Source organism: Lagenorhynchus albirostris, chromosome 20 (genome assembly GCF_949774975.1).
Source record: "Lagenorhynchus albirostris chromosome 20, mLagAlb1.1, whole genome shotgun sequence".
Lineage (NCBI taxonomy): Eukaryota > Metazoa > Chordata > Mammalia > Artiodactyla > Delphinidae > Lagenorhynchus > Lagenorhynchus albirostris.
In genome coordinates, this window is record NC_083114.1 from 44500853 (window position 1) to 44515598 (window position 14746).

General features: G+C 42.0%; 1 protein-coding gene across 9 annotated transcripts in view; it reads left to right on the plus strand.

Annotated features, from left to right (window-relative positions):
• The first annotated feature begins 304 nt into the window (after window positions 1-304).
• Window positions 305-14746, plus strand: part of TLK2 (tousled like kinase 2) — a 103390-nt gene continuing 88948 nt past the window's right edge. For 6 of the 9 annotated variants that reach the window (XR_009537638.1, XM_060134766.1, XM_060134769.1 and 3 more), the window contains exons 1-2: window positions 305-747; window positions 2617-2699. Coding sequence is in view for 7 of the 9 variants with exons in the window: in XM_060134766.1 (XP_059990749.1) it covers window positions 2619-2699 (81 nt within the window). In the remaining 2 variants the exon portion in view is untranslated. Of the gene's footprint in view, window positions 748-933; window positions 1070-2613; window positions 2700-14746 lie in introns of those variants that run through there. The other 3 variants (XM_060134765.1, XM_060134762.1, XM_060134770.1) reach the window with 3 other exon arrangements.

Here is a 14746-nt window from a genome sequence, read left to right on the forward strand (position 1 = left end):
CCGGCGCCGCCCGTTCGCCCGCCCTCCTTCAGCCGCCCGGCAAGGCGGCGGCCTCCTCAGCCGGCGCGGGGTCCCCTGGTTAACCCCTGCCCGCCAGCCTGGCCGCTGATTGGAGGAGGCGGGGCGCCGGGGCAGCGGGGACCCCCCCACCTTCCTCGTCCCCTCCCCCTCCTCCCCCACTGTCGGCTCTTCCCCCACCCCCACTGGACCCCCCCTGCCTCCCAGCCGTGCAAATCTCGCGAGGAAACACGCGGTTTCACTAGTGTGTTTACACCGATCACTACTAATCCGGACCGAACCGATCCGGATTAAGGGGCCGGTGGCGGGTCGTGGGCACCAGCGGTTCCGATCCCCCCCCGCCCTCCACGCCGCACCCGAGTGGCCCCTAGCCGAGTGGGCCCCCACCTCCCGGCCGGGCCTGGGCCCTTCTGTGCCTCCCTTGGCCTTTGTCCGGCGCCAGGAGACCGGTCCCGCGCCCCCCGCGGCCGCCCGGGCCCGGGCCCGCGTCGGGCGCCTGGCTCTGTACGCGAGCCCGGGGATCTGCGGCCTCCGAGGCCCCCCTCCCCCGCCCGCCCTCTCGTGGAGCCCAGCGCCGGCGGCGGCTGCCCGGGCGGGGGGTTGCGGTGCTCAGGAGAGGCCCCGGCTCCGCCCCGGGCCTGCCCAGGGGGAGAGCAGAGCGGTCCGCAGGCGGGTCGGGTCGGGGCCCCTCCCGGGAGGAGCGTGGAGCGGCGGCAGCGGCGGCGGCAGGTGAGAGGCTGAGCCCCGAGCGGGGGAGGGCGCCGGGCCTGGGGCATTAACCATCCGGGCGACCCCCTCGGCTGAGAAGGCTGCGGCCCGGGCCCACACGGGGGCCGGCGCGGGGCCGCACCTCCTCGGCTCTGAGGCGGGAGGGGCTTTCCGAGGGCTGCGGGTCGCTGAGGGGCCGGGCCGAAGATGGGGGAGGCCCAGGCAGCCCCGGCCTGGGAGTGGGGCCGGCGGCCGGCGGGGAGAGGGGGGCGCCCGGGCAGCTGGAGGCCCCGGCAGCTTCCCGGGCGCCCCCGAGAGCTGGCCCGCCCTCCCTCCGTGACAGGTGGGCCTGGAGTTGGGGAAAGTTTGGAGCCGGCGGGAGGCGAGGGGCGCCGGGACCAGGCCCCATCGGTCCTGCTTCCTGGCTGTGGGCTACAGGGAGGATCCCAGTCTAAGGCCCCGCTGGAATGGAACAGAGTGGATCTTTCCTTAACATGAGTTGACATTAAATGGAATAACCGCTGGGGCGTCATTTTCCGGGCCAGGCCTGAGGATAGAGGTTTAGGAAACGTGCCGAGAGACCCTGGGTCTTGAAGGGAGGTTGCAACCTCTGCCATACTGGCCTCGATTAGGGCAGGGCGAGACGCGAGGAAGGCCACTTAGGGAAACACTGGCTCAATCTCTTTTCTTCTTCTTTTTTTCTTTCCTTTTTCTTTTTTAAGATGCCTTTCTACCCTTCCGAGAATTTCCTAATTCCCTCTCTAACCTGCACTTGTCTGTGTGGGTGAAACTTTAATTTGCCACCCTTTCATTCCCCTTTGCCCCAGGCTCTCAATCCAGGAAGGGAAATGAAACTGGAGGACTTTGTAGGGGTTGTTACTGGAAATTGTGGAGGTGTTAGATTGCAGAGGAGCATGTTTCATTCATGTTTTCAGTGAACTTTTAAATCATGCCAATCATTCCAATAACTATTTAATAATATGTTCAAAGGGGTTCTATGTAATGGTATATGCACCTCTTCTACTTTTAATATTGGGGAGGTTTCCAGTGGGTTCTGCAAGAGTTGATCTCTTGCAAATGATGGAGGTATTTGCTGAGAGTAGCCTGTGCATTAATTGGTCGTGGAAGGAGTTTAAAAATGGTGTCCTCCTGCCCCTCCCTGCTTGGAAGGAGTGCTAAAAGCAGATGTCTAGAGAAACCTACTTGCTCCAGGGAGTGGCAGAGAAAGATTTTGTAAAGGGATGGTTATGGAGCTATACTAATTTCCTGAGTGAATGCCGGTTGATGGTTTTACCATGGGTTCTCTATTAAATTTGAAGTAATTCCATTTTTCATGAGCTACTATCTGGTCCTTAGAGCAAGGAGGCATATAATAGCATTATTTTAAGTTACTAGTAGCTTCTGATTCATGCTGTATTTTTTTTTTTTTTGGCTGCATTGGGTCTTAGTTGCTGCGTGTGGGCTTTCTCTAGTTGTGGTGAGCAGGGGGTTACTCATTGCAGTGGCTTCTCTTGTTGCGGAGCACGGGCTCTGGGCGCGTGGGCTTCAGTAGTTGTGGCACACAGGCTCAGTAGTTGTGGCGCACGAGCTTAGTTGCTCCGTGGCATGTCGGATCTTCGCGGACCAGGGCTCGAACCCGTGTCCCCTGCATTGGCAGGCGGATTCTTAACCACTGCTCAGAAGAGGACTTTTGAGCCACTTTATAACTTTAAATGTATTACTGTTTGGTGCAGCACATTGTAGTTTATTACTTGTATGCCATATTTATTTGAGGTTTACCTGTATGTGACCGTTTGGTGAAATAATTACTCTGAGTTTTGTTATATCTAAAAATTGGTTCCTCATGTTTTAGCTTTTATGGTCTCACAGGTACTTTTTCTTTTTCAGTAGAAATGATGGAAGAATTGCATAGCCTGGACCCCCGACGGCAGGAATTATTAGAGGCCAGGTTTACTGGAGTTGGTGTTAGTAAGGTGAGTAAAATGATGATAACAAACACTGATTATAGTCTAATGTAAACACATTTAAAAACAAAGAGCAATTTGGGTGGATCATACAGATACACTGAAGGGGGAGACAATTTGGCTTACGGTTCCAGTGAACTTTTAAATCCTACCAGTTGTTCCAGTCATTTAACAGTATGCTTGCTTGAAGGTACTCTCTATGGGAGGATATACTTCTTTTTACCCTCTAATATGGGAGAGGTTTCCCATGGGTCTGTTGCAAGGATATTAACAGGATGTGTATGTAGATTCTATGCCACATTTTGTCAAAGCTCAGTCACTCAGAAAAAACTGTTAATGCAAAGGTATTGGCATAGCTTCATTACGCTAGACTTTCTGGATAGTTATGTGTAGAGTTTTGAAAAATCTGCCTCTGCTAAGTCTGTCAGTTCTCCAAATCTGCAGTTCAGCAGATTCCTCCTGGTTGTACCCCCAGACTGCTTTTTCTCTCCTTCTATTTTTCCTTCTTGTTCATTCTTTATTTTGTTCCAGGAGCATAAAATAAGATCAGGCCTCATTAATGGGCGGGTGTTAAGTTAAGCAGTGTTATGGCTTCCTGTGCAATCGTATATACCTGCTACCTCACCCCTCTACTCTCATAGGATGGCTTTAGTACAAAATGTAAAACATATTTATGATTTTAATACAATATATAAAATATATTTATGATGTTTATTTAAAATTTTCACCAATCCAAGATGTTGCTTCCTTGGGCTTGAGACTCGAGAATTTTTGATCTTTGACTTCATGTGATACATTCCTTCCTGTGCTTTTCAAGAAATCTTATTTCTAATGGTGACTTAGATCTTAGTCTCATGCTTTGGTCAGTAGCTTCTTATTTTTTATTTATTTATTTATTTAGGCTGTGTTGGGTCTTTGTTGCTGCACGCGGGCTTTCTCTAGTTGCCGCGAGCGAGGGTTACTCTTTGTTGCGGTGCACGGGCTTCTCATTGCGGTGGCTTCTCTTGTTGCGGAGCACGGGCTCTAGGCATGCGGGCTGCAGTAGTTGTGGCACTTGGGCGCAGTAGTTGTGGCTCGTGGGCTCTAGAGCGCAGACTCAGTAGTTGTGGCACATGGGCTTAGTTGCTCCGCGGCATGTGGGATCTTCCTGAACCAGGGCTCGAACACATGTCCCCTGCATTAGCAAGCGGGTTCTTAACCACTGCGCCACTAGGGAAGACCCAGTAGCTTCTTAAAGGAGAAGGTGTTTGTCAGGGTTTAGTTGGAAAAACTGGCTGCTTTGAGGAGTCTCATAATTTTGGTGAGCTGGAATAGCCTGATAGTTTTTGTTCATTCAGCAGCTACTGAGTACCTGCTCCATACTAGGCATTGTGCAGGGTGTTAGGGATGATGCCTCAGTACAGTGCTTCCAAGCCCCCCCACAGTGTGGAGAGGGCAAGTGCTCTAGACAGAGAGCTGATGCTGTGATGAGAGCTGTATTAGAGCTGTGGTGAGGTGCTATGGGAACACAGGATTTGTTACATATTTTGTAATTCTTAGTTTCTTGGCCTCTTTAATTAAGTAACTGACTTTTGTGGCACTTTGGAGCAGCTATACTCCTGACTGTTGCTGTATATTAAAGTTACATGTGTAAATGTAAATTCTCTGATCTAGGTGAAGTAGCTTCAACTGTAAGTGAGCAGTATATTTGAGTATTAAATTGATCTCTGATTCAATTGATTACCTAATAATAACCTTTGTTGTGTCTTTTAACTGGGGAATTCAGCAAAAGGCTCTTATCCAAATCTGTCTGTTTAGATGGTCACCTACTGAGTAAAAGTGAGTTTGTATTCAAATTGTATGCGGTTTAAACTCTTTAGGCTTCCTTGTTAGGATGCTTTTCTTTCCTTCTGTTTTTAGGTTCATGGTAGCTGTATCCAAGCATACTTTCCATGGGGTAGAGCGTAAGTTAGGGGAATGAGTAACATTGTGAATTCTGCTGCCCAGGCCCAACCTAAAATCATGTAACTAAGGTGTCAGAAAACTTTATCTGTTTAATAGGAAGTTCTCCCTTTGATACATAGAAAGAAGTTACTTCATATCCAAAAGCTTTTATCCCATTAATTGTATGTTATTTTGAAATTTCCAATCATGGTAAGTATATTGATTACAATAAATTTGTTATTCATGGACTAGCAGGAGAGTATTTTTACCCATAGCAAAGAAACTTGGGAAGAAGAAAAAAAGGCAAGTAAATTATTTTGTGGAGTTAGGAAGAGGAAAAAGAAAATCTCCATTTTGCAGGACTTCTTTTGCCTGCAAGACATTGTATCTCTCAGACCACTGATTTGAAATAGGAGTGGGGAGGTGACCACAGTACTGGGAGAAAAGGTGCTTTTGGATAAGCTCCTCCTTCTAGCTTGGAATTCCTCATTATGGGTCATAATTTCTCAATGAGGATGTCACTGTGTTGATGACAGCTTTCATTTTTACAGAGATCATGAGCGCTTTCAGCCCTTGCTCCAAATGGGAGAGCAGAGTGACTTTCCTGTGATAGTGCCATCTAGTGGGACTGGTGCAGCCTCATGGGCTGTCTCTTGAGTTTCTGCGAACTATTCATAACATTTTCAGTACTTTTTGATGTCCATAGAAGGAAGAAGGTTAGTGCCACTGTGGATTCTTTCCTAGTGGACAGGGTGTTTAAAGTAGCTGCAGTCTTTGAACTTCCTGGTTATTGTAGATATTCTGTCATGTTGCCTTGAGTGTTTTGTACCTGCAAATTGGATATACATCACAAAACTTAGGCTAAAAGAAAATGGCCAAGCCACCGCATTTATTACTTATAGTATTTAAGTTGCTCTTTACTTATATTTAGGTTATTGGCAAATTAAAAATTTTATTGTACATTGCATTTATATGCATTAATTTTATATAATTTTATGTATAATATTTAACTTATAATAATTGGTAAAACAAAGGCATTTGTTTTGCGCTTTGGGATGCACCATGTGGTTTTGTTTAAGAGATTGATGCTTTCTGTCATCAGTGAGTTGATAATAGAGGAAGGTAACCTGATGTGCACTAAGCTATAGCTGACTTTCCTCCTCTAGTCCAGCTGCCACTTTTACGAGGACCTGTAGCCATACTCTTAGCATTTTTGAGGTGATAGATTAATTGGGTTACGAACCTACTTCTTCATTTCTTGTTGACTTGACATGTGAGCTATCCTTTAAGTTCTCTTCCTTTAAGTGCTAGATAATCCACTTGCAGTAATGTGAAACTGACTGTACCTTGTATTCATATGTTTTCAATGAGGACTTAATGCAGTTTATATTCCCTACTCTCTCCCCTTTTGACAACTTAAATACAGGTAGTCTTGTCTCTGATTCTGGAGACTGTAAAGTAGGTGGATTTCCACCCTTGCATGCACTGTTAACTGTACCTAGTTGAATTTTAATGCTAAGATAGTAACAAATACTCTTCAAGTACTTTCTGTGTGCCAGATACTGTCCTGAGTACAATAAAAGCAATAAGTGAATTTAGATCTTTCATAACAGGGATACTAGTCTTAATAAACACTCCTTCTCTTTTTATAAGACATACTAACTGATGCCCACTGCATTGCTCCCACCAGTTGATTTATAGACTTACCAAGAGTCACTTTATGACAGCTTGCACTTGTATTATAATCATATAGTTCAATACAAAATTGTGTCAACCATTGACATATGATTGTAAAATGAAAGAATTGTCGATTTGGTGAAAACTAAGGTAACTGCCTTGGAAAGACTGAATATAAAATGAGTCAATAAGGAGATAACTATAAAAATTTATAAAAAAGTTTTTTTTTAATCTGGAAGAATTCTTCATTTGGATCCTTGGAAAGTATCTTTAAAGTTCTTGCTTCACTTTTAAAGAAATTGAAACTGGAAATTGTAGATGATGCATTATGGGTGTGGTTTGTGTAAGACAGTGTGAAACTATAGTGGATCTATAACTCAAAGGGCCTGTATCAAAAGCTTGGCAACAGAATAAACATTTATGTTTTAAGTTCAAAGAAAACGTTTAAGGTGTTATTTTTTTAGGATTCCACACTATCACTTACTTTTTTGATTAATGTCGTTGGTTTCAGTTGTATTGAATGAAATGGATTATGCAGTGTGTTGATGGTATTGACAAGAAGAGCAAAATGAGAAGCCATGAAAAGTGGGACTATCTCTTTTGGCACAGTAAGAACCTTCACTTTACAGAGCCTGAAGCAAGAGCATGTAATTTTAGGTAGTACCACATAGTAGATTATTGATGTCTTCTTAAAGAAAAATGATCTCTTTTCCTATCTTTTATAAATTTGTCAGTCTGATATGTGAACATTTTAAATGATCACATTTGATTTCTGAAAAGACCTTTAACCAGCCAATACCTTTCTCCTGTCATTTAGTGAATTGCATCAATTAGAAGGTGTCAGTTATCAATATCTAATGTTAGCTATTTCACATACCAGTGCCAGTAATTTTGAACAGTGTGTTTAGGTGTTTATATTTAGTACATAGTTAGATGGTCAATAAGCATAAATGTTGAAAAATAGTGTAGATTTATACCGGTTAGTTTTAAGGAACTGTTGATAAATTTATTATGTTTGCTTTTATGTTACGTTCTCCTTTTCATTACAGATCTTCCTCGACTTACAGTGGGGTTATGTCTTGGTAAACTCATTGTAAGTTGAAAATATCAGAAGTTGAAAATGCATTTAACATACCTAACCTACCGAACATGGTAACTTAGCCTGGCCTACCTTAAACGTGCTCAGAACACTTACATTAACCTACTATTGGGCAAAATCATCTAACACAAAGTGTATTTTACAATAAAGTATTGAATATCTCATGTCATTTATTGAATACCATACTGAAAGTGAAAAGCAGAATGATTGTCTAGGTACAGAATGGTTGTAAGTGTCTTGGTTCTTTTACCCTCGTGATTGCATGGCTCACTGGGAGCTGTGCTGATGCCGCTGCCCAGCATCGTGAGAGAGTGTTGTGTCACGTATTACTAGCCAGGGAAAAGATCACAATTCAAAGTTTGGAGTATGGTTTTAACTGAATGTATATCATTTTTGCACCATCATAAGGTTGAAAAATCATTAAGTGGAACAATTATAAGTCGGGGACCATCTGTACTTTAGTATTCCTTTAATTCTACCCTCATTTCACATGTAGTCAAGTATCAGCTCATTTCTCTTCTTTCTCTAGTATTTGTCTGCGCCACTGCTACTGCCTTAATCCAGACCTTCCTCATTCATAACTGTAATAGCTAGTTTCTCCTATCCCATTCATCTTTTTGTAACCTGCCACCAGTTATATTTCTAAAAATACCAATATTATTGTTTTACTCCCTTGCTTTAAAGGCTCCACATTGTCTACTGGGTAGAGTTAAAACTCCCTATCCAAACTTTTTAACTTCATGGATCATCTACTCCTCCACTGCTGGTCGCTGCTACCTCAAACCATGACTGATCTTCTAACCTGTCATGTTAGTAAACAGGGTTGTGATGTCTCCTGTACCGTTCCTTTTTATTTGTCAAATGAACTTGCAGTTTACTTTTCAAAGCATAATCCGGATATCCCTTCTGTATAGCTTTTCCAGATAGCTGCACCATCTAGTTGCATTATCTTATTAGCACCTGATAACCTACTTTTATTATAACACATTTGTTTTCCCCATTAGTCTCCTTGAGAACATGGGTGATACCTTTATTTCTGACTATTCAAGTGCTCAGCACATTGTATACACTGAATAAATCTTTGTTGAATTGGAAAAGAGTATTGAGAAGATGAAAATAGAGTTAATTGTCACCCATATAGGCAAGTTTCATCTTTTTTTTTTTTTTTTTTTTGCGGTACGCGGGCCTCTCACTGTTGTGGCCTCTCCCGTTGCGGAGCACAGGCTCCGGACGCGCTGGCTCAGCGGCCATGGCTCACGGGCCCAGCTGCTCCGCGGCATGTGGGATCTTCCCGGACCGGGGCACGAACCCGCATCCCCTGCATCGGCAGGCGGACTCTCAACCACTGCGCCACCAGGGAAGCCCCCATGTTTCTTCTTTTAATCTAGCTCCAAACTCTTGTCTAAGATTGTATTTAAAGCAATGACATATATTTTGGCTTAAATCTTCCTTATGTTTCTTTTAAAATCTTTCTTATGCTTCTTTTACCTTCTTTTGAAATTTTTTTGTAATTGAGTAATTGTCTGCTATGAAAGACAAACATTCTCCTACTATTTCCCCCCACCTTCAAATTTTTGTCAGTTATATTATTATTTATTTTTAATATTCCATTTTTCCACCTTCCAGTTTGAAAGTTATGCACTCTTTTATTGGTTACCACAGAAATTACAATATGTATCCTCAGTTTATTAAAGATTAATGTTAAATCAATACCTTTGCCCTCCTTTTTGTCAGTATAAGGGCCTTGAACATTTAACTCCCATTATTCCTCTCCCACCTCACATGCTATTGTTCTGTATTTAATTGTATATGTATATATATTTAACTAGTAGGCTTTTAGAGCAGTTTTATATTTATAGAAAATTGAGCAGTTAGTACAGAGAGCTGTCATATACTACCATCCCATCCCTCCAGTTTCCCCTATTATTAACATATTGCGTAAGTGTGGTAGACTTGTTACAGTTGATAAACCAGTATTGATACATTATTATTAACGAAAGTCCATAGTTTAACATTAGGATTTACTCTTCGTGTTGTAGAGTTCTATGGCTTTTGATACATGAAGAAAAGTCATGTATTCACCATTTGTATATATATTTTTAAGAGTCCACAGATTATTATTGCATCTGTTTTATAGTTACGTTCTTTTTGCCTAACCTACATGTTCACCTATGTGTTTACCACTTTCTTTGTCATTCATTCCTTTTCACATCTCTGCCCTTCTATCTGGAATATTTTTTCTTTTGCCTGAAATATATCTTTTTGAATTTCTCTAGTGTGGGTCTACCAGTGATTGTCTCTCCATTTTGTCTGCTTTAAAATGTCTGTTTTTGGTTTTATTCTTGAATGGTGGTATTTTTGCTAGGTTTAAAGTTCTAAGTTGGTTGTTATTTTCTTTCAGTACATTGTTTACTATTGTCCACTGACTTCCATTATACTCTTTTTATTTTTAGTCTCACTGCCATTCTGTTGAAGGTAATCTATCTTTTCTTTGTCCATTTTCGAGCTTTTCTCTTTGACTTTGATCTTCTGCACTGTAATGTAGGGATGAGAGATATGTCTAGATTGGATTACTTTTTTTCTTTATTATTTTCCTGAGCTTTATTTACATCTGAATATTTTTGGGGAACCTGAGAATACACTTAAATAGATTTTAGTTTTTAGAGCAGTTTTAGGCTCACAGCAAAATTGAGTGGAAGGTACAGAGATTTCCCAGATACCTCCTGGCCCTGCACATTTGTTACAACTGATGAACCTATATTGACATATTATCACCCAAAGTCCATAGTGTACATTAGGGTTCACTCTTGGTGTTGTACATTCTGTGGGTTTGGTCAAATGTACAATGATATATATTTGTTATACTATCATACAGAGTAGTTTTACTGCCCTAAAATCCTCTGTGCTCCAGCTGTTCATCCCTCCCTCCCCTAACCCTAGGCAACTACTGATCTTCTTACTGTCTCCATAGTTTTGTCTTTTCTGGCATGTCATGTAGTTGGAATCATACCGTATGTAGCCTTTTCAGATTGGCTTCTTTTTTTTTTTTTTTTTTTTTTTTTTTTTTTTTTTTTTTGCGGTACGCGGGCCTCTCACTGTTGTGGCCTCTCCCGCTGCGGAGCACAGGCTCCGGACGCGCAGGCTCAGCGGCCATGGCTCACGGGCCCAGCCGCTCCGCGGCATGTGGGATCTTCCCGGACCGGGGAACGAACCCGTGTCCCCTGCATTGGCAGGTGGACTCAACCACTACGCCACCAGGGAAGCCCAGATTGGCTTCTTTTACTTAGTAATACTCATTTAAGTTTTCTCTGTGTCTTGTCATGGGTTGTTACCTCTTTTTAAAAAAATTTTTTTTTAAAGTACTGAATAGTATTTCATTGTCTGGATGTACCACAGTTTATTTATCTGTCCATTCACCTACTAAAGAATGTCTTGGTTGCTTCCAAGTTTTAGCAGTTATGAATAAAGCTGCTATAAACATCTGTATGCAGATTTTTATGAATGGTTGGATTATTTTGATTTATTCTGCTTGGAATTTATTGGATTTCTTAAATCTGTGGGTTGCTGGTTTTCATCAGTTCTAGAATATTCTCAGCCGTTGTCTCTTCATATATTGCCTCTGCCTTCCACTCTGTCTTCTCTTTCTTGCATTCCATTTAAACATATGTTAGACCTTCTTACTGTATTTTCTCTGCCTCTTACCCTATCTTCTGGATTGCTGGTCTTTATTTCCCAGGGCTGAATTCTGAGTAGGTTGTTCTGAAATTTCCTTGCACTTTTGTATTTCTTCTGATACCTCCACTTCTTTATTTTCTCTTTAAATTTGTCTAATCTCCATAATTCTGTCCATTGAGTTTTCATGAGGGCTGGTGTATTCCTAGGTGGCTGTTACCCTGAAAGGGTAGCCCTGTGCTCTTTGTTTAAAGTATAGGGTAGATTTCCCAGAATACCCTCATTGGGCAGGTCCTGGGTTTTGACTTTCTTCTTTCTCCACACACTCAGGCCTCCAAAAGTACAGCTAGCTCAGTTTCAAAGCTTTTTCTTTAGAATTAAATCAGCAAATGTCCTCAAATAGAAATACTGTTTTTTGAGTGCTGATCTTACCTTTCTGAATTCTTGTCTTACGGATTTTGGTGTAGTAACACCTTATTTCTCTTTTTCACAGTCAGTAATATAAATTTGGTTGACACTTAACAAAGTGTACATGAACTCTTGTGCCACAGTGGTTGGAGAATCCATATCCATATCTAGTTTTCCTCCTTGTGATTTTCATTTTTCATCTGCTTTCTTCCTTCCTATATGTGGTCAGTATTGTCATTACACCTGGCTGTTAGTCATTTATGTTACTTCTTATTTTCTGTTTACTTTTAGTTAAAGATTAAATTGAAGTATTTCTTAAATTTTTTTTTAAGGCAAGGAGAAAGAAAGCAAGTAAGGTTGTATTATCAATGATTTTTTTTAACGTTTTCTGAATGCTTTTAAAGCTTTATTTTTTACTTTATTTATCTTTAAATTTATTCATTTATTTTTGGCTGCGCTGGGTCTTCGTTGCTGTGGGCTTTCTCTCTACTTGCCGCTAGCAGGGGCTACTCTTGGTTGTGGCGTGCGGGCTTCTCATTGCGGTGGCTTCTCTTGTTGCAGAGCACGGGCTCTAGGCATGTGGGTTTCAGTAGTTGTGGCACACAGGCTCAGTAGTTGTGGCTCACAGGCTCTAGGGCGCAGGCTCAGTAGTTGTGGTACACGGGCTTAGTTGCTCCGCATCATGGGGGATCTTCCCGGACCAGGGATTGAACCCGTGTCCCCTGCATTGGCAGGCAGATTCTTAACCACTGTGCCATCAGGGAAGTCCTATCAATGATTTCTTATTTCAAACTTGAGTCTAGAGATGGTTTGGCTTGGTTAGTCTTGTTCTTCCTCTTTACCTTGTCTGGGTCTCAAATTGCTAGGTACCTCTTTTGTTTTCAGTGCTAATGTTTATAAAGTTACATCCTAAAAATGTTTCTAATAAATAGTTTTAAACAAGATCTGTTGCAATGTTTTGGTTTTTTTTTTTTTTGCTAGGTCCCTCTTGATGGTAGGTTTCACTTGGTCCTAACTACTACTGTGTGTAATGGGATGGATTCGTTTAGAATCTGCTTCCTAGTATGTTAGCCATGTTTAAACACTTCTTAGGCTGTTCTTTTTGACGTTTTACAGTCCAGTTTCCCTTTTTCCCTAATCCAGAAAGAGACTTGGCTTTTTCTAGTCCCAAATTTACCTTGTTTAGACTTTAGTCATATTTAAAAAAAAAAAATCATTCCTGGAGTATTTGATGACTTTGCCTTGCAGAAGGGCTGCCCTTCCCATCTCTCTGTTCTTTTTGGTTCATTTGAGGCTAGGCTTTGAGTTAGTGTGGCGCCACAAAGTTTCTGTTGTAGGGTCATTTGTCCTAGCACCTGCTTGCCCGCTGGTCAGCTTTTTTTGCCCTTAGAGGCTTTCTTGGGGAATCTTGTTTCATAATTTGGACTGCTCTTGCTTTCTACCCAAGGAACACTCCTTTGCAGGTTAGAGCAGTCTGAAGGATCTGGAGTACTAGTAAAAGCTCTTCTTCTCATTTCGTTGATTAGTTTTGCCTGTTTTCCAAGGTTCTGACGACTAAGTCAGGCTCTTTGCTTTCTTCCCACTTTTCATACACTAGTTTTGTAGAATCTTATCTTTACTGTTTAACAATAGAACATAGTTATACTGTATTAGCCATCAGATACAAGCAGTATCATTCCCCTCACAGATATACCTTGTGCTGAGGAATGTTCACAGTCAAATGCTCACAGTAAGAGAATTTTGTTTTTTTGTTTGTTTTTTTACTTTTTGGCTGCACCGTGCGGCATGTGGGATCTTAGTTCCCCAACCAGGGATCGAACCCTTCCCCCCTGCAGTGGAAGCAGGGAGTCTTAACTGCTGGACCGCCAGGGAAGTCCCTGGTTCAGTTTTTGATAATTTTAGAAGCCTAATTGGTAATTTCCTGTGCAGTTTGGAATACAGAGCTAAGAATGGAATTTCGTTTTAGTCATATCTTACTCTTTTAACTTAACCTCCCTCTCCCCCCTTTTAACTGCATATACTGCAAAGTGTACTGGAATAGGAATAATCTAGCTTTGGTTCTGGTACCTTCTAAGAAGTTAATTAACTGTATGACTTGGAAGTCAGTTCAATTCTGGGTACTTCCAGTTTAAGAAAATTATTTTTGATGATCTGCACCAAAAGAGGGAGCCATATTTGAGAAAGGGGAAAGCAAAACTAAAAAATTCCATTTAGACATGAATCCTATCAAAGAACGGGTAGTGGCGTTAAAATACAAAACCCTCAGGAACAAAGGCTAGAAAAGAATCTTGCCAAAATCCTTTCCTTATTAACCCTTTCATTATGTGTATATAGACTTCTGGGAATTTGGATTGCAAATACCAAAGGAACAAGAAAAGCACTTTGGTCTGCCCGTTAAGTATACTGTGAGACAGTGGCAAGGAAGATAGAGGTGGAGTGTTTTTCTAAAAGTATTCTTTAAAAATGGGTGATGTCTGTTTCCTAATTCTAACTAGATGAGAGAGATAAAGAAAGAGGTTGGTCATCAAACTTCACTCTTTTTTTTTTTAAACTGAAGTATAGTTGATTTAGGATGTTGTGTTAGTCTCTCTTGTACAGCAAAGTGATTCAGTTATCTATCTATCTATCTATGTATATTCTTTTTCATATTCTTTTCCATCATGGTTTATTACAGGATATTGAATATAGTTGCCTATGCTATACAATAAGACCTTCTTTATCCATTCTATATATAATAGTTTGCATCTTTTAATCCCAGACTCCCAGGCCAACCGTCCCCTGCCTCCCCTCCCCCTTGGCAGCCACAAGTCTGTTCTCTATGTATGTGAGTCTGTTTCTTTTTCGTAGGTAAGTTTATTTGTGCCATATTTTATTATTTATTTATTTATTTATTTATTTTTCGGTACGCGGGCCTCTCACTGTTGTGGCCTCTCCCGTTGCGGAGCATAGGCTCCGGGCGTGCAGGCCCAGTGGCCATGGCTCACGGGCCCAACCACTCTGCGGCATGCGGCATCCCCCCGGACCGGGGCACGAACCCGTGTCCCCTGCATCGGCAGGCGGACTCTCAACCACTGCGCCACCAGGGAAGCCCCATTCTACATTTTTGAGTGTACAGTGCGTTCACTTTGTTGTACAACCATCACCACCGTCCCTCTCAAGAACTTTTTCATCTTGCAAAAATGAAACTGTACTCATTAAACAATAAATCCACGTTTATGCCTCCCCTTAGTCCCTGGCAACCACCATTCTACTTTGTTTCCATGAATTTGACTACTCT